Source organism: Astyanax mexicanus, chromosome 23, assembly GCF_023375975.1.
Source record: "Astyanax mexicanus isolate ESR-SI-001 chromosome 23, AstMex3_surface, whole genome shotgun sequence".
NCBI lineage: Eukaryota > Metazoa > Chordata > Actinopteri > Characiformes > Acestrorhamphidae > Astyanax > Astyanax mexicanus.
The window spans coordinates 10,534,822-10,553,401 of NC_064430.1; the positions used below are offsets into that span (position 1 = coordinate 10,534,822).

Consider the following 18,580-nt stretch of genomic DNA (forward strand, 5'->3'; position numbering starts at 1 on the left):
ATTATCTGTCTTTTGGTCCTTCTGGACTTGATCAATCAATTACTAACGTTTCATTTCATAGCTAATGTTGATTCGTCTTTTTGCTTGCTTGCTTGCTTGTTTCCATAGCTGATGCATGCAGTGTTTGCCTGCTATTGTGTTTCACTGTTTCATACCTGGCAACCCAGGGTGTGAAAATTAGACTAGGGAATGGGCAGACTAACTAACTAACTAACTTTCTTTTAAATGTATTGCTTGTCTAATTTCTGTACAGAAGTACTGTCAATAGATTTTGACTCTCCAGAGCAGATATAGCCAGATAAAAAGGTTTATAATTATTTTTTTCTACATACAGTGTTGTACTCCCCCTTGTATGTATGATTGGACACCTCTATACACCGTATACAGCTCTCGAAAAAAATTAAGAGCATTTATTTGCAGAAAATGAGAAATGGCTGAAATAACAACAAAGATGCAGAGCTTTCAGACCTCAAATAATGCAAAAAAAAAACAAGTTCATATTCATAAAGTTTTAAGAGTGCAGAAATCAATATTTGGTGGAATAACCCTGGTTTTTAATCACAGTTTTCATGCATCTTGGCATCATGCTCTCCTCCACCAGTCTTACACACTGCTTTTGGATAACTTTATGCTGCTTTACTCCTGGTGCAAAAAAATCAAGCAGTTCAGTTTGGTTTGATGGTTTGTGATCATCTGTCTTCCTCTTGATTATATTCCAGAGGTTTTCAATTTTATAAAATCAAAGAAATTCATCATTTTTAAGTGCTCTCTTATTTTTTTTTCCATCTGTTCCTCTCTCTCTCTCTCTCTCTCTCTCTCTCTCTCTAACTGCATATTAGCTTATCCAGTGCCCAGATGCAAACAACACAGTGACCTGTGGTGATAGCAATACAACATCCTATAACTCGAATGGTGAGGTCTCTCAAATCTCTCTCTCTCTCTCTCTCACACACACACACACACACACACACACCTCTCAGCATCCCAGCACGTCCAATCAATTTACCCACAACCTCCTGAACTGGGCTCAATCGACACTCATAGACATTCACACAGATTCCGCCATATTCCAACACATGCACACATGTCCTACTTTACTTTCTCTCCTAAACACAGGGTATAGTGACACACAATACTTTGGGAAATACAATCCCAAAGCATGATCCACCCACCCCCATGCTTAACAGTTGTAAAGACGTTCTTTTCATCATTTTCTGCACTCTTTTATTTTCAAACATTCACTGCCACCAAAAAAAAAGGTCACATACACCAATATTTCATTATTGTGTTCATTATTGTGTTTATAGTTCTTCGTCACTTGAGAACTGCTGTAATAGACAACAGAAATCACATTTATCAAATATTGTATAATTGAAGTCAAGTCCATTTATTGTACAATAAGTTGATAAAATTAAAATTTGATTTCAAAATATCATGACAGGCCTAATTCTCATATTTTTGGAAAACCTGAAAGCAGCAGTTCAGATCTTCAATCATGCATATTGCTCTGGACACGGTCGAACATGTCAGACAGGACCGCTCGGCCCGACGCGCAGAAAAAAAAAAAAAAAAACTGGGCCACGGTAATAAATAACTCAAAACAACAATACATCATTGAACCGTTCGCTCGGGCCCTCACGGACAACTTCAAAACAAATAGGCCCAATCAATCAGGAGGAGTGTGTGTGTAGCGGGTGGGGTTTGTGTGTGTGGGGTGTGTGGGATGTGTGTACTTGTGTGCATGCTGGGTGCCTCACCCCAAAGGAAGCTGCATGCGTGTCGAGGTGTTGAGTTTTCCATGAAAGGCTGGTGGAAAAGGAAGGAAGCTAGGCTGGTAATCCAGGGGAGCCGGGGTTAGAACAGCAGCCTCCGCAGGGGCCGAGTGATGGAAAGGCCCTTGGAAAGATCCATTGTTCGCCGCTTGAATAATTAATGGTACGTACAACCTTTAAACAACTTTCCGGCCACCTTGTCGGTCATGGTGTGAGGCGAGCGGGCGGGCTGGCGGGCGAGCAGGCGAGCGGGTGGCTGCTCTGGCATTCTGTCTCATGCGGGCTCATATTAATGGAAATGAATACGCACATACACACACACACACTGAGTGTGAGTGTTGGGGGGCAGAGGACAGAGGTGGGCTATTTTTTTTAGCTGCTAGCCTCTTGCTGCCGTCAACAGCATTCAAGGCAAGGTTTCCCCTGCTTTAACCCCACAAAACCCACATTAAACACGTGCCCCATGCATATGTACAGCCAACGCAGTGTCCTATTCATCACTGCCTGATTACAGCATGTTCAGAGCCGGTATTTACACCCCGAAAACAAGTGCAATCTGGGAAAACACCGTGTACAATAGAGAGGGAGGAAAAGTTCAGAGGCATGAAGATTTGTAAGAGGAAGAATCACGTCTTAAGTGTACACATACTGTAATATATTGCTTTGCATTAAACAGGAAAAAGGATAAATTTATAGGCTTCTAGGGATATAGACCAGTACTCTGCATTGGTCTTGCGTTTTTTGTTCCTGAAGCCAATATAGGATGTTTGTGAGGGTTTATATATACCAAAAACTGTCATTGAGTGCATTTACAGTGCGTAGATGCAAAAATCTGGTATTGGATTATTGTAAATCAATTGATCAAGTAAAAATCCTATAAACAGCATATTCCCTAAACTACCTAAATCAGAGGACTTAAAATCAGTAAATGTAGTAAATTTAGCTCAGTAACTGTATTTCTGTGAAGAATTTAGATGCTCCTATCTGGTGTGGTAATTACTTGAGGTTTCTTAGGCTGATATCTCTGATGAATTTATCTTGTGTACCAGAGGTAGCTCTTGGTCTTTCTTTCCTGGGGCAGTCCCGATGAGAGCCAGTTCCATCATAACATTTTTGATGGTCTTTGCGATGGACTGCACTTGATACTTTCAAAGCTCTTGACTTTTCTAGAATTTCTGATTGACTCAACTTCATTTCTTAAAGTTTTTTTTTCTTTACTTAGTTGAGTAGTTGTTGAGTCTCATAATATGGATTAGAACATTACTCGAATAGAGCTGTTCACTGCATACCAACTCTACTTGATGCTCTCAAAAGCATTAAGGGGAAAGAAATTCAAGTAATTAACTCTTGACAAGTTTTTAGCACAGCTGTTAACTGAAAGCTGATCATTCCAGACGACTCTACCTCATAAAGCTGACTGAGAAAATCCAGCCAAGCTGTGTAAAGCTGTCATCTAAGCAAGAGGTGCTACTTTGAAGAATCTAAAATATCAAACATAGTCTGGTTTGTTTAAAACTTTAAAACTTTTCTGCTTACTAAATAGTTCCATATGTTTTTCTTTATAGTCTGGATGACTTTTATTAATTTACAATGCATTGGCACCGTATATAATCTCTGTCCCAACTAGTTACCATGTTTTGTGCTTGATTTAAAATGATAAAAATGTAACTGACTGCAGGCTGAATGGGTGGATGTACACTCAAATTTAAAAGGCAAAACAGATATGGGCATTTAGCTGTGTTGTCAATAGCTATTATCATTTACTCACAATAAAATAGATGAACTAAACTTCCATTTAGAGTTTTTAATAAAAAAATAATAAAAATAATAATAATAATGTTAAATTTTTTTTTCTGTTGCTTTATGTCTCTAATCCCTCACCTCATTGTGGATGTCTTCTATGTGCTGTAGGGTAGCAGGAAGTAGAGAGCGAAGACTCTTGGTGCCAGTCTCTGGGTCTGTGTGTATGTTCTCCAGAGCTTCAGAACAGCGTTTCTGAATGTACTCCAAGGTGCCTGTTGAACACTGGACCAGAAAAAGTTCAACATCTTAGTAACAGGTGAGTATTTAAAAAAGACATGCTGTAGGTCAAAAGCAAACCGTGACCTTAGGTCCCATCATTCCAACATTGGCAGAAAAAAGGAGTGAAGGAACCAATGAATTAATAAATATGCTGCATAAAGGCAAAAGGCAAATCCCATAACATTTAAAGCTCCAATAGGTAGGATTGAGATTTTGTGCTTGTGGGCTCCCCCTACAGTTGTAGAGTGTAATGAATGTTTCAGGCGGATTAGTTTCTCTTTCTCGTTTTCTGGCTTTCACAGACACATTCTGTCTCTTTCCAGCTTGTGCCAGAGTGTCTGTATGTTAGTTTGTAAAGAATGAACCAGTAGTCCTTGTAGAACTGTTAGAACTAAAGGTCGGAAAGCAGGTCGCAGTTCTCGCGAGCGTTGGTCGCCGCCACTTCGGAAAACTTACAGAGTCTGGTTTGAGCTCAGAGGAGCTCCGGCACAGACACGAGAGCACCGCTATTCCTCCTATTACACCTCAATGCAGCGCTGCAGTGAGTTTCAAGCTATAATTTTACTTCTTTAAAAAGATAAAAAATCAAGGAAATCCTACTTAGTGCTCTTCAAAGTCGAATTTTGATTTCTTCTCTACTTGTTCTACAAGCAAGTGTGAACAATTAATCTCAATGTTCACCAGGGATTTGATGTGAAGATGAGAATGCACAAGCAGGAGCAGAAACACCTCACCTGAGCGACTCTGTGGGTTGAGCTGAATCTCGCTGTGTCTCCTGCCAGTACACAATGCTGGTGTGTCCTGTTCAGATCATCTACAGAAACACACACACACAAACATTAAGACAGGAGACAGGAAATTCTATTCCCAAACCAAAGCATTTAATGCTGAGACATTTCTAATGATCTTTAGCTGATGTAGAGACAGAATGTAATGCATAATCATGTCAATAGAATGTTACATAGTATACAGCCAGCATACCATGCTCATATATGTTGGTTGTGCACCTTCAGTCTTATTGGGAAAGAGTAAAAGAAACTATTTCAGAAATTTCAGTAATTTTGGATATGGCGCTCCTCTTTCCCCGTTTTGTACCTTGGTATTTTACTAAAATCTGTAAATAAATGTGATGCTCACCTTCTGAAGGGACTTTTAGCAGCAGGGAAAAAAGTGAATACAAAATGAACAAAAAATAAATACATAAATAAATAAACCCTCCCACTACAGACATCTTTATAGAGACTGTTAACAACCTACACAGAATGGAAATAATGAGCTTCTCTTTAAGACTACAGAAATAAAAAAATGAGGTATTGGTGGAAGTGGACTAAGTTTGCAGCCAAACTATCAAAACCTGCATTTTCACCTAACAAACAAACTACTTCTAACCTCATTCTTGCTCCCCCTCTTTTTTCTTCTCTGTCCCACTGTTACCGTACTTTTCACTCTATAAGGAGCACAGGATTATAAGGCGAATGTTTTCCTAAGCTAAGCTAAAATAGCCCACTTAGCTAAGCTAAGTAAACAAAACTGAAAGTTTCTTTTAAAGTCAAACAAGCGCTGAATGTTATTCTACACAGATTTCTCTCCTGAAAAATACTTCGTGAAGTGAAGTGCATCCGTTTATTTACAGTAAGCTTTTTATTTCCAGATTTCCACTAAGGCTGGGTGCAGCAGCATTAGTGACTAACTAGGCGTCCGCATAATGGTGTATCTGGATGTGTATGGTATTCTGTATTCTGGTCATGTGCTGCTGCCCCACTCAGGCCTCAAGTAATGTTTTTTTTTACTGTTTTAAAAATAAAATTAAAGTTAAAAAAGTATCAGAATGCCTTTATGCCTTTAGTATGTGAGTATAGTAAGTACTACATATATATATATATATATATATATATATATATATATATATATATATATATATATATATATATATATATATATATGCTGTGTATTTAAATTGCCTTATTATTAAGGGGAAAGCTCTTTTCACATTTTCACTACTTTCCACCCCTTTGATCTAATCTTATTGAATCAATGTTTTAACGTTTTAAGAAGCTGTATTATAGTATAAAAGAAAAAAAGATGGGAGCCATTCTTTCCTTTATGTCTCTGCACTTGTTCAACAAATCAAAAGCTCTGGACCCCCTCCTCTCTCTCTCTCGTTCTTTCTTTCTGGTCTTCAGTCTATGACACTAAAAGTACTAAAACGTGCCTTTAAAACTCCCCAGAAACTCCACATCTTGAAGGGCTCCCGCTGGCAGGCTTTGTTGTGCAGTATGTAAGTATGAAAAAGTCTAAAACCTTCTTGTTCAACAAATCAAAAGGTCTGGATCCCTTCTTCTCACTGTCCTCAACCTTCAGTCTAGGACAGGAGTACTAAAACGTGACCCTAAAACTCCCCCCGAACACACAAAGTCTTGCCGGAGTCCCGCTGGCAGCCTTTGTTCTGCACAGTGTAACTATGAGGGGAAGAAAAAAAAAGCAGAAAAAGAGGGAAAAAGCCCAAAGTGGCCACGTCTGCTTGTGTTTCCTTTCTAGACGATTATTCCTCCCTCTAGTATTACATCCTTTTAAGAACGCTTTATATTCAATAATGCGCGATCGCTCTCGACCCGGGCCCTCTCGCAAGCCCTTTGAATGAATCATGAGGCGAAACAAATTCCCGTAATAAATATCTATCATTATTCTCTTGTCATCGGGGTTGCCTCCTGTCCGGGCGAGGAAGCAGGCTTTTAAATCTATTGGGTCAAAGCGTCTGCCCACTCCCAAGAGCCTTTCCAACTGGAAATCTTATTACAGGCTGAGGCCCGGCGCATTGTTCTTTCCTTAACCAGCCCCTAAATTCCATTTGGTGCAAATACAGTGATTCAATTTGCACTCAACGGCGCAGGCATTAGCGGATCCAGGGGCCAAGCGGCGACAAATAATGCTGGAAGAAATTACGGACAAAGCGCCGAGTCGTCTTTTTTTTCTTCTTCCTCTTTCTGCTGCAGCATTCAGAGACACGGCAGTTTAACCCCTTAACAGGCCAGCATTTTTGACAAACTTCTGCCTGATATTACACGTCTACATCTAGAGGGTTTCTCTTTAAGCATTATATAAAGGTTTCATGTTTGATAATAAGAAACATTACTGTAAATCGTAGCTGTAATTGTAGAAGAAAATATGAAAAAATATTGAAGTAAATATGCAACTGTCAAAAAATAATGAATAAAAATCATAAAATTAGCTCTTTCCTGCACTTTTCAGTTAAAATGCATCAGTAGTGGCAGATCCTTAAAAACTACTCAAACACTCTTCCAGTACACTGTACCACTGAAAACACTCATTTTCACTCAAAATAGACTGAAATTAATCTAATTTATCTGGACAAATGTAATGAAATAGATTACAGTCAAGTCACAGTGTTCTTTATTGCTGTGTGTGTTTGTCAATAGCACAACCCCTATTGAAAAGACACCTTTTTGGCTTCCTCTTGCGTCCACAGTTAATCCTGTTGGATGTGGTTGATTCTTCTTGGTGGTATGCTGACATTACCCTGGATACCGTGGCTCTTGATACATCACAAAGACTTGCTGTCTTGGTCAAAGATGTGCCAGCAAGACGTGCACCAACAATTTGTCCTCTTTTGAACTCTGGTATGTCACCCATAATGTTGTGTGCATTGCAATATTTTGAGCAGAACTGTGCTCTTAGCCTGCTAATTAACCCTTCACACTCTGCTCTTACTGTAGCAATGTGCAATTAATGAAGATTGGCCACCAGGCTGCTCCAATTTAGCCATGAAACCTCCCACACTTTCAGTTTCATTGTCCAACCTCTGTAGATCACTGTGTGTGTGTAATACATCTATATACTATATGAGTTTCCTTTTATTTTGAATTTTCACTGAATTACAGAAATAAGGTAACTTTTCAATGATATTCCCATTTTTTGAGATGCACCTGTATATATATCTATACTTTGCTATACTGCAACCAGCCAGCAGAGGTTCTAGCCTGTGGTGTCTTCACTTTTGATGGATATTGTGACATCCCTGTTTTATACTGGGAAAAAAACAGAAACATTTTCAGCTGTTACATACAATATAAAAAATGAAAATGCTGGCTCACTTGTGCACGCAGGGTCACGACTGCATTGTGCAATATGTTAGAGATGTTAGGACAGTAAATGTTATTTTATGAAGGTCTGTGACCTTGATCTCAGCTGGGGGGAGAACGAAAGAGAGAGAGAGAGAGAGAGAGAGAGAGAGAGAGAGAGAAAGAGAGAGAGCGAGAGAGAGAGCTTATTCAGTGCTTCATGCTGATTGCTATAGCAGATGCTTTTTCTTTAAATCTATACCATGCACACACACACACACACAAACACACAGACACACACACACACACACCTCTTTTCCACATCCATGTACACACTCTTTCTTTGTATCCCACATATAGTGTGTCTGATGACCTCAATAAGGACACTTTTTATGTCAGTCGTTCAGTGAGTACGAGCATGACTAATATTTTTTTTCCTTTGCTTATAGACACACACTCACACTCTATCTCTCTCTCTCACACACAGACACACACACACACACAACACAGTTTTATTGTCTCCCCTTAGATGTGTTCATCTGTTTGGAATCGGTGTGTGTCAGCAGGGCCTCAATCCTACATGCTTAGATCAGTTTAACAGTATTCTTAGTCTCTCAGTCTCTCTCTCTCTCTCTCTCTCTCTCTCTCTTTCTCTCTCACGATGCAGTTAAAGGAGTGAGAGTCCTCTAACTAGACTTAGATTTATGTTTTAGGAGTCTGTTACTATTTTCAGTCCATTTCAGTCCTGTATTGACTCTTTAAGGCCTAAGTCTACATTTGCACTATATCTAAGTGGCTGCAGAATTCAGCATGAACATGTCAAACCCAGTCTGGATGATATATGACATACATCATGCATACATACATTATGTTCTGGATTATAAAGGAAGCACCACATTGTAAAGTTGTTTTTGCTTATAAATTACCAATATAATGGAAAACTGGATTTTCATTATATTTCATTATATTATATCACTGTATTTATGTTGAAGAATGCAAATATTTGTACGTCTCAAAACTCAAATATTCTGTGTATTTAATGGAAATCCTAACTTTAGATCTACAATTAAAAACTGGCCCTGTTCCCTCCAGGTGGGGAGATGGCGCTCTCTCTCCCCATCACTCCAAAGGGTGATATCCGCAGCACAGGGCGTCTGTGAGCTGATGTATCAGAACCAAGTCGTTGTTCTTTCCTCCGAGCATTAGCGCTGTGATGCTACTTGGCAATGCTGCTCAGCATCAGTTCAAAAAGAGGCAGAGGCTGACTTCACATGTATCGGAGGATGTGTTGGGGCATTACCAGTGATGGTGTGTTGGGACATTACTAGTGATAGGAGGAGTCCTAATGAGTGGGTTGGGTAATTGGCTGAGTTAAGTTTGATGAGAAAATTATATAGAAATATATATATATTTATATTTTAATTGTTTTCTGTTAATATACACATACTGTACAATCTGTATTTGTGTTGTTGTTTTTTGCTGTTGTACTCTTAGATAAAGCTGCTCATTTTGTTTCTTTCTCTTTTCTTTTTTTTTTCTTTTCTTCCTTAAGGAACTGGAGGGATGTCAGGACTTAGGAGGGGATGTAAAGATCCATGGACTGTTGACTAAGACATATTATACCTGTATTGTCTTGGAAGCACACGTGTTCTGTACTACTGCACTTGAAATAAAATAAATATATACATGAATGAATTAATAAAAATACCTAAAAATGAACAGAAATACCTGAAATCATCCCTCTAAGAAATGGGACAACAGTTTAAGAACCTATATGCAACCCTGCAGGGCTAATGTGATATCAGTGCGATGCTAAAATTTAGCAACCTAGCTGAACTTTGTCTGTTTGTGTGTTTATGGTGTGTGTGTGTGTGTGTGTGTGTGTGTTAGAGACTACCTGTCATGTAATAGCAGTCTCCAGACTGCAGCGGGAGGGCCAGCCCAGGTGTGTGGATGTCCCAGGCCACCTTCAGTCCCACACGCCAGCATGTCTTCTCTTTCTCTGCTTCTTCTTTACTCGTCCCTTCATCCCCCCCTGCCTCCTCCTTCACTCGGCTCGCTCCTTCTTCATCCTCCTTTTTTCCTTCATTTGAGGTCTTCCCTTCTTTCTCCTCTGCAGCTTTACCTACTGTCAATACAAACAACCAGCAGTTACAACTGTTCTGTTTTTAAAACTTCTAAAATTATTAGATTCATTACATTTCTGTAATATTATACAATGACAGAGTGAACAGCTTAAACTTTACCTAAGCTAACCTTGGAGACAATATGAGAAATATTAAATGTGAAATTAATTTGATGAATTACTGAACATGCAGCAGCAAGTGCCTTCAGTCCTCTAAATATAATTACTGATGTCAGGGGTTACTTTTATTCAACTTTTATCCATGATAACAAAGTGCATTTTTGATGTATTTTTAATAAAAAAGAGCTAAAACTAATAACTGAAATGCCTTAATTATTATTTCAATATACTTTGTAATATTACTTTCTATCTATAGTAAATAATACTATTATCTTAAACTGTACTGTACTATGTATTGTTGCTCAGTGTTTGTATGAATTATGCTAAGGAAACAAAAGACGTGTTATACTGACCCTGTTGTGTTGTTTTTAAATCAAGTAGTAGTAGTAGTAGTAGTAGTAGTAGTAGTAGTTCTGCATTTGTGAGATTATCACCGATAACAATACATTTGTTGAATCTCCACAGTATATCGGTCAATATTATCGCTCATCTGATATATCGATCAAACCCAATAGACCAAATCCTAGATCACCACTATTATGTTGCAATTTTGTTTAATAAATATGGGCCTCAGATTAACATCAATACCTATAAATTTGCTCGCCAATCGGTCAATATTATCATCCAGTCGATATATCAAGCCCAATAGACCCAATAGACCAATCACAACAGCACTATTATATTGCAATGTTCTTTCTTTCAAATGTGGGCTTTAGATTAACAATGATACCAATAATTTTTTGGACCTCTACTGTATATATTGGCCAATATTATTGGCTGGTTTATATATCAATCAAGCCCAACAGACCAAATCCTAGCGGAGCACTACTATATTGCACTTTTCTTTTACAAATATGGGCCTCAGATTATTACTGATACCTATTAATTTGCTCAGCCTCTAGAGTATATCGGTCAATATTATCACCCTGCCGATATATCAATCAGGCCCAATAGACCAAGTCCCAGACCAGCACTATTATATTGCACTTAACTTTTCTATATAATATGGGCCTCAGACTATTACGGATACCAATTAATTTGTTCAAACTTTATAGTATATCGGTCAATATTATCACCCATTTGATATATCAATAATACACAAAAGACCAAATCTTAGATCACCATTATTATAGTGCAAGTTATTTTTCAGAAATATGGGCCTCAGATTACCATCAATACCAATTATTTGGACCTCTACTATATATATCAAAATACTAGATTGGCACTATTATATTGCACTTTTCTTTCGTAGTTGTGGACTTAAGACTATTGCCGATACCTATACATTTGTTTAACCTCTGCAGAATATCGGTCAATACTATCTGATATATTGATAAAACCCAACAGACCAAATCCTAAATCAGCAGTAAAACATTGCTGTTTACTTCCAGAAAAGTGATCCTCAGATTAACATTGATACCAATAACTTTTTTGGACCTCTACTGTATATATCGGCCAATATTATTGGTCATCTGATATATCAATCAAGCCCGAAAGACCAAATCCTAGAACAGCAATATTATACTGCACTTTTCTTTTGTAAATGTGGGCTTCAGATTATCACTGATACCAATAAATCTGTTGCATCTCCACAGTATATCGGTCAATACTATCGACCATATGATATATCGATCAAACCCAATAGACCAAATCCTAAATCAGCACTATCCCATTGTCACTTACAGAAAAGTAATTATTAAATTATCCCTGATACATATATATTTGTTGGACCTCTACTGTATAACTACCAATATTATTGGCCATCTGATATATTGATCCAGCCCGAAAGACCAAATCCTGTATCACCTCTATTAAATTGCACTTTTCTTTCATAAATACGGGTCTCAGTGCTCAGAGTGAGAAATGACTCTGGAATTGTTTCCTTCATTACAAAGAGGAAGAAAGAAAGAAAGAAAGAAAGACTGAAAGCGAGCGAGCGAGAGAGTAAGAGCAATAACCAAAGAAGAAAGCAGAAAGCTAAGAGTACAGCGCTGCTGACATCCTTCACTAAAATCAATACTAAACTCCTCTCAGAGGCCCCGCGCCCAGAGCAGGCCTTTCTCTTTGCTCAGCAGGGATAAATAGTAACTTAATTTCAGCCCCACGTTCCCTGACACAGCTCTCAAAGGGCTGCCGGCACGGAGCACATCAGCAACTACTCAGGATTTAATCACAAACATAGCTGGACAGCTGTAAAAAGCACCTCCCGATGATTTATTTTAACCCTTTAGAAGACAGTTATCACCGCAATAACAAAAGCAGGGTAGAATTCAGTACTAATGAGTCCAACTTCCATGTTAGTGGTTGAAGCAAGCACAGAGAGCTTCTATTCAGACTGAGGACTGTACAGTGTATTCAACATCACATTTGTGTTTAGAAGTAATGATAGAAGAGATATGATTTTATAAGATTTGGCCAATAGAATAAAATCCTTTAATTTCCCCTAAAATCTACAGTGCGCTTTATAATCCATTCTCAACACTCATTCCTGTTACTTCCTGTTCATTTTTAGATCTTGTTTGTTTTTTTCTTGTTTTTTTTTTCAAAATACACATTTTGGGAAAATCAGTAGAATGTGCTTAGTGTCCTCATGCTATTTGCATAGTCGCCATTTAGCTATTTTTCGTGTTTTTTTTTTTCTTTTTTAATTCTATGCTAAACACTCATACCTGGAACACGAGTGAGCGGCAATAACAGGAGTGATTTCCAGTAACAGGAGTGATTTCTTTGTCAGAAATATTAATTATCTGAACATGCAGTTGACCACTTCTTTAAAAATAAAGACTTTCTTGAGAGAAAATCAAAGGAATTAGTGGACTCGCTTTTAAACAGGCTTTTTAAATGTCACATGAGTTTTGTAACCATATTTGTATTAGAAACCTTGTTAAAAATTAAATAAAGCTGCCTGAGACTGACCAGTACATGTTTTGAATAGTTAAATACATGTGTTATTAGATTCAGAGTTAAAAAAAAATATATATATATATAAAAAAAGGTTAATTTGGATGAGTTACAACAAGAAAAAGGCAACCACTTGGTGGAATGGCCCAGCCAGATAAAAGTGTCTTATAAAGTGGAGAACAGTGGGGAGTGGACACAGTGTTTAAAAACTCCAGCAGCACTGCTGTATCTGATCTACTAGTACCACATCATCCACCACCCAAATAATACACCTGCTCTGTGGCGGTCCTGCAGGACCCTGAACATTGAAGAACAAGGTTAAAAGAAGGACAATAGTAGCAATAATGATATTACTATAAAGTATGCAAAGAAACAGAATACAGGTCTACAGTCTATAATTATAAAATTACTTATTTAGTATTTAGTATAGTTGTAGTTGACAGATCACTGGGATAATCAGGTAATGGTGAATGAAAGGTATTTGTACCTTTCCATTTGAATGGAGGTTTTGTGGTTGAATGTGATTCGCTGGCATATCGCACCTTTAAAAGCTTAGCTCTTCAAAGCGACTTTGCTGAGACATGGGAAACACGTAAAGGGGAAAGAAAGGGAAAAAAAGAGCAGGCGTGGAGGAAAACGGCTTTCTGAGAGCACGGCAGCCAGCGTTCTGCTCACTTCAGAGTGCATTACCGCATTACAAACCAGATCGATGGAGGATCCGGTCCAGAGGGGCACAAACAATGGAACACGTGCGCATGCTAACGCAGAAATCGTGTAAGGAGTCGTAAAAAAGTGGAGGGGTCCTCCTGGTAACGATTGCGCTCGGCCTGGTCTGTGGAGCTTCAGAGCGAGGGCTCTAAAGAGAGCGCCGCAGCTGGTGTGTGTTCACACAGGAAAAGCTTTTGTCGAGAGAAGGGGCGAGCCGAGAGGTCAATCTGGCCTCAGAAGAGAGCAGCTGAGAAGTAACTCTGAGAAAGAAAGGCGCACGCAGACGATATGCTGGCGTTTGAAGCGGACCCTGGCGAGGGCGGAGGTGAAATTGGTCGGTAGGTATGAGCGAGACCAAGCTGAGGCAGGTGGTTCTCTTTAAAAGAGTTCGCTCCGCTCCGTCTGACTCATGACTGCTTTCACAGGCTGTTTCTTCAACAGCTACTAAATTAATAAGCACTATTCACGGTGGTCGAAGGTAGTGCTTAATAAAAGAACACTGGTCTGCACACTTGTTGACTTGGCGTTACTTTAAGATCTAATTTGAACAGAGAAAAAATAGAAAAAGTCTTATTTTGTACTTCATTTAACTCAGATGTCAGAGTTGGGAATGACGTCACATGTGTTTGCTGTATTTTAGTTAAACAACTATTAGCATTGTCCGTTGCTAGGGTATCGTATTTTTTGCACCGTATTATAAGGTGCACTATCAATGAAATTACTGTCTATTTTCTGGTCTATTTTCATACATAAGGCTCACTAAATTTTAAGGTGCATGATGAGACACTAGTAAGGAACAGGGGTGTCACCATGTTTTCGCTCTAATTCAACAGGTCTTGCCGCTGGGTGGTGGTGGTGGTAAAGTTAAATTAAGTTAAAAACATTTATTTGTGTTTTTTTTTTTTCAAATGAGCGCTGGATGTTTATCTACACAGATTTTTTTGTCTAAAGAAACCTGTTTATTTGGGTGAGTAAAGCATTTTAGTTTATGTACAGTAAGCTTAGATTTCCAGATTTCCACTAAGGATGGGTGCAGCAACATTAGCATTAGCATCAGCATTAGTGGCTAACCACTAGCACTAGCTCCTGTCTTAATTTTTTATTTTTTTTTACCTTGAACTTCTATCACTATATGTACATCATTACTGTAAGTCGCTTTGGACAAAAGCAGTAAAAAAAAAGTGCCCCCCTCAAACCACCCATCCCATTTTTAAGCTTTTTTTATTTGAGCTTAGGGTGGAGTCAGCAAAAATCAGGGTGTTTAGTTCCCCCTTCAAACTGGCAGTTTTGTGGGTTTATCAGTCACTACCTGTGTTAGAAAATTTGCAGTGTTAGCTGCTACACTTTAAACAAGCACTTCTAACATTACCTTTAGTTTCAGAAATGTTCTTGTCATGAAGTTCAAAGTGGTTCATACATGGCATTGTATGTATTTGTAAACATATTAACGAAAGGTAATATAGCACCCACCTAAATTGATATGTGTACACCGATTTGCGTAGATTTACATACAGTAAATTTACGTAAATTTATGTAAACTCTCACCTTCAGATTTGGTCTCTCCCGGACAGCTGTAGCTGTAGACAGCCACGGGCGAGAGCGGCACCAGGTTTTCGTCGTGATGCCAACCCACTGCCATCTTGCCCATACCGTAGTAGGGCTCCTCCTTCAACTGGGTCATACTGGTTGGGTCCATGTAGTTAATGAGTGTGATGTTAAAGTGGACCGGGCTGGAAGGTGAGGGTTGTGAAGGAGAGGAGTGAGAGCAACCCTGACCGCTGTCCGAATCTTCTTCGCCTTCCTTTCGCTCCTCTTTCTCCAACCGCTCACCTTTTTCCTCCAGCATTTGGTCCTTCTCTGCTTTCTCGCTGCCGCTCTCCTCTTTGGAGACCTCCTGGCTGCCGCTGTTTTCAGACTCACTGTGTTTGCGTTTGAGGCCGCGGGCGTTCTTGTACTGCTGGATGTCCGTGCAGAAGAACTGATTCAGCTCCCATAGAGCCTTGCAGGCGCTCCTCAGGTCCGGGTCGCAGCAGGCCTTCTCGCCTGGACCCCCGGTCTGCGTCTGCCCCTCGTCTTCCTCGCAGTGCCAGGGGATGGTGAAGAGGCGAGTGTCCAGGTAGCGGTAGGTGCATCCCGGCTGGCCCACCAGAGCTCGGGACACGGCTGTGAACACGTCCCGGTCCCGGACACGTACCAGGTCCCTCAGGAGGCAGCCGCGGCGCCGCAAGGTGGTTAACGCTGACTGCACGCGCTCGTGGAGGCCCTCGGGTAGCGCCCCAGCCTGCCGCAGTGCCAGGCCCGAATAGCTGGCGTCCCACTGTAGCAAACACACATAGTGCATTATAAGAGGAAGCTAAAGATAAATGTAATGGATTGACAAGTATATCTGTAGACCTCAACACAATTGAGCACATGTGGGGCATCCTCAAGCTAAATGTGTAGGAGTGCAAGATATCTAACATCCACCAACTGATTCCAAAATATTTCTAATTCATTTAAATTTCATTTCAAAAATAAAAGACAACACGTTAACAAACTTGCGAACCTTTATTCGACCTTTGGTCTGGACTTCCAAGTGTGAAAATGTCTTAACATTGCAGGTAGGGGTGGGCAATATGGCTCTAAAATATTATCACGATATTTCACAGTATTTTCATGATAACGATAATTTTGGCGATATGATAAAACACTGAATTAGAATTTTTTTAGAATTTTATTATTGCATGCAATATGATATGGCTAACTGAGATATTAAAAAAAATAATTTTATCAGATTTGTAACAGAAGTCAATGATCCAAAATGTCGTAATGCACTCCAAATGTCTCCATATTTCCAGGATTAAAGTAAAATAACTGATACTGGACAGATATAATCTGTCTGTAGTAGATATATAATGGGAAATGAGAACAGTGTGAATTTTTATTTTCCTAAAAACGGCAAAAAAGTAGAACCCTGATGAGATTATTAGGGGTGGGTGATATGGCACGATATTTCAGGGTATAATATCGTTCACGATATTCTACATTTTTGGGGATATTTTCACATACGATATGATATGGCACACCCCTAATTGTCTGTATAAAAGAATGCATAAAATGTTTATTTCCTGGTCTGAACAGACATATTAATATAGTTTAAGAGTTAATTAAGCAACAGTGAAACAATATATATAGGAGTATAGAGGCCATATCAGGCCATGTTTGTTTCAAATCAGATTCTTTATTTTAATCCTAAACAGAGGTTGTTTAACAATAAATGTATTTATTTATACTAAATATATGTTAGATAATTACAGTGCTATGCTAATTTGCTTCCTAGGCAGGCCTTTAATTAAAAGCCAGATGGCAGGATGGTTGCAAAAGCTGTTTTAAACAAAATATTAGCAGAAATATGAGAGGTGTATTGCATTATTCTCATACCCTCAGTGCAACATAAAAATAATAATAGTAATCACTAATGTAAAAAGTATAAGTAAATGAAAATATATGAAAATATATTTAATAAATAATAAAAATTAAATACTGAAACATATTTGTGGTTGTTAGTATTATAATAATAATTGTAGAAGCAGGTGAACTCACTAGCTGTTGGAAGCCGGGGTCAGTGGGCGAGAGGAAGGGAATCCGCTGCTCCCCCAACTCCTGCAGCAGCCGACGTCTCTATACACACACAAACACAGAGCATGAGTATATTTAGAGGACTTTTATTATTATAGAGGCATCAGTTACCACTTATAAACATTTATAACATATGGTACTTTAAGAGCTCGTCCCAAAACTGTTTCGGTCCCACTTTATAATAAGTGTCTCTAAGAACTGTGTAGTTACACATTAACAACCAATATAATAACAGTGTTATTCATACTAGTGAACTACACATTGGTACACATTGATTACAGTGGTACAGGTTATGTATATAGCAGGGCTGTCAACGTTAAAGTGGTAACACATTATTTATTAATTTATTTTTAACTTAAGTTAAATTACGTTCCCAAGTTTGACCACAACTGGTTTATACCTGTGTGAAACTAAACCAAACAGAAAGAGAAACGCTCCAAGTAAACATCTAAACTAAGGAAACTCATCAACTGATCCGGATCAGAGAAACCATGAAAACTGTGAAAACGCTCTTTTATAATTAAGTTATAATTCAGGGAACCTTACAACGAAGCTGAGATGTTTGAAATAAAGTAAAAAAAAAAAGTTTCCTCTATACTTTTTATCATGTTTTTTTTTTTTCCCAGCACCACACGTTGGCTTTATCTCCCCTTTAAACAAACAAATTTATACTAGTATTTTAATTGACACCACTAATATAAACATAATTGCATTTTATATTTACATTTATTCAATTTTTTACATTTAAATATAAAAAAATCTGTCTTAAGAAGAACAAGTGCGATTAAATTTAGTTAATCATAGAATATTGTTGTGATTAATCCGATTTTAGTAATTATGTATCATGTGTCAGCAAAATATTTGACTGGTGTTTGGTGTAGAATAAGTTGTGTATGAATTTATTTTATGATTTTAGGGCATTATTCAGATTTTATTATGAGAAGATATAAACAAGATATTCTGCTATATGTAAGTGACCTTTATACACATATGTAATTACATAACCTGTACAACTGTAATTAATCTGTAACAATCTGCAAACTTCACTAGTAGTAAAACTGTTATTACATGATTATTAATGTGTAATTTTACAGTTAAAACAGACATTTATTATAAAGTGGGACCGTTATTTCTTTATCCCAATCCAGGATCCAATGTTTTCAGTTTAGGCCTTAAAGTAATTGACAGCACATTTTATTTTGCGTAACATGGACACTGAGTTCATTCTTTTTACA

The 18,580-nt window shown here is 38.3% G+C and overlaps 1 protein-coding gene across 3 annotated transcripts in view; it reads right to left on the reverse strand.

The window, feature by feature from the left end:
- Positions 1–18,580, reverse strand: part of fto (FTO alpha-ketoglutarate dependent dioxygenase) — a 284,644-nt gene that overhangs the window by 231,267 nt on the left and 34,797 nt on the right. For all 3 annotated transcript variants that reach the window (XR_007429255.1, XR_007429254.1, XM_049471416.1), the window contains exons 2-6: positions 17,310–17,387; positions 15,273–16,044; positions 9,771–10,001; positions 4,529–4,608; positions 3,654–3,797 (exon numbers count right to left, since the gene is read on the reverse strand). Coding sequence is in view for 1 of the 3 variants with exons in the window: in XM_049471416.1 (XP_049327373.1) it covers positions 3,654–3,797; positions 4,529–4,608; positions 9,771–10,001; positions 15,273–16,044; positions 17,310–17,387 (1,305 nt within the window). In the remaining 2 variants the exon portion in view is untranslated. The remainder of the gene's footprint in view (positions 1–3,653; positions 3,798–4,528; positions 4,609–9,770; positions 10,002–15,272; positions 16,045–17,309; positions 17,388–18,580) is intronic.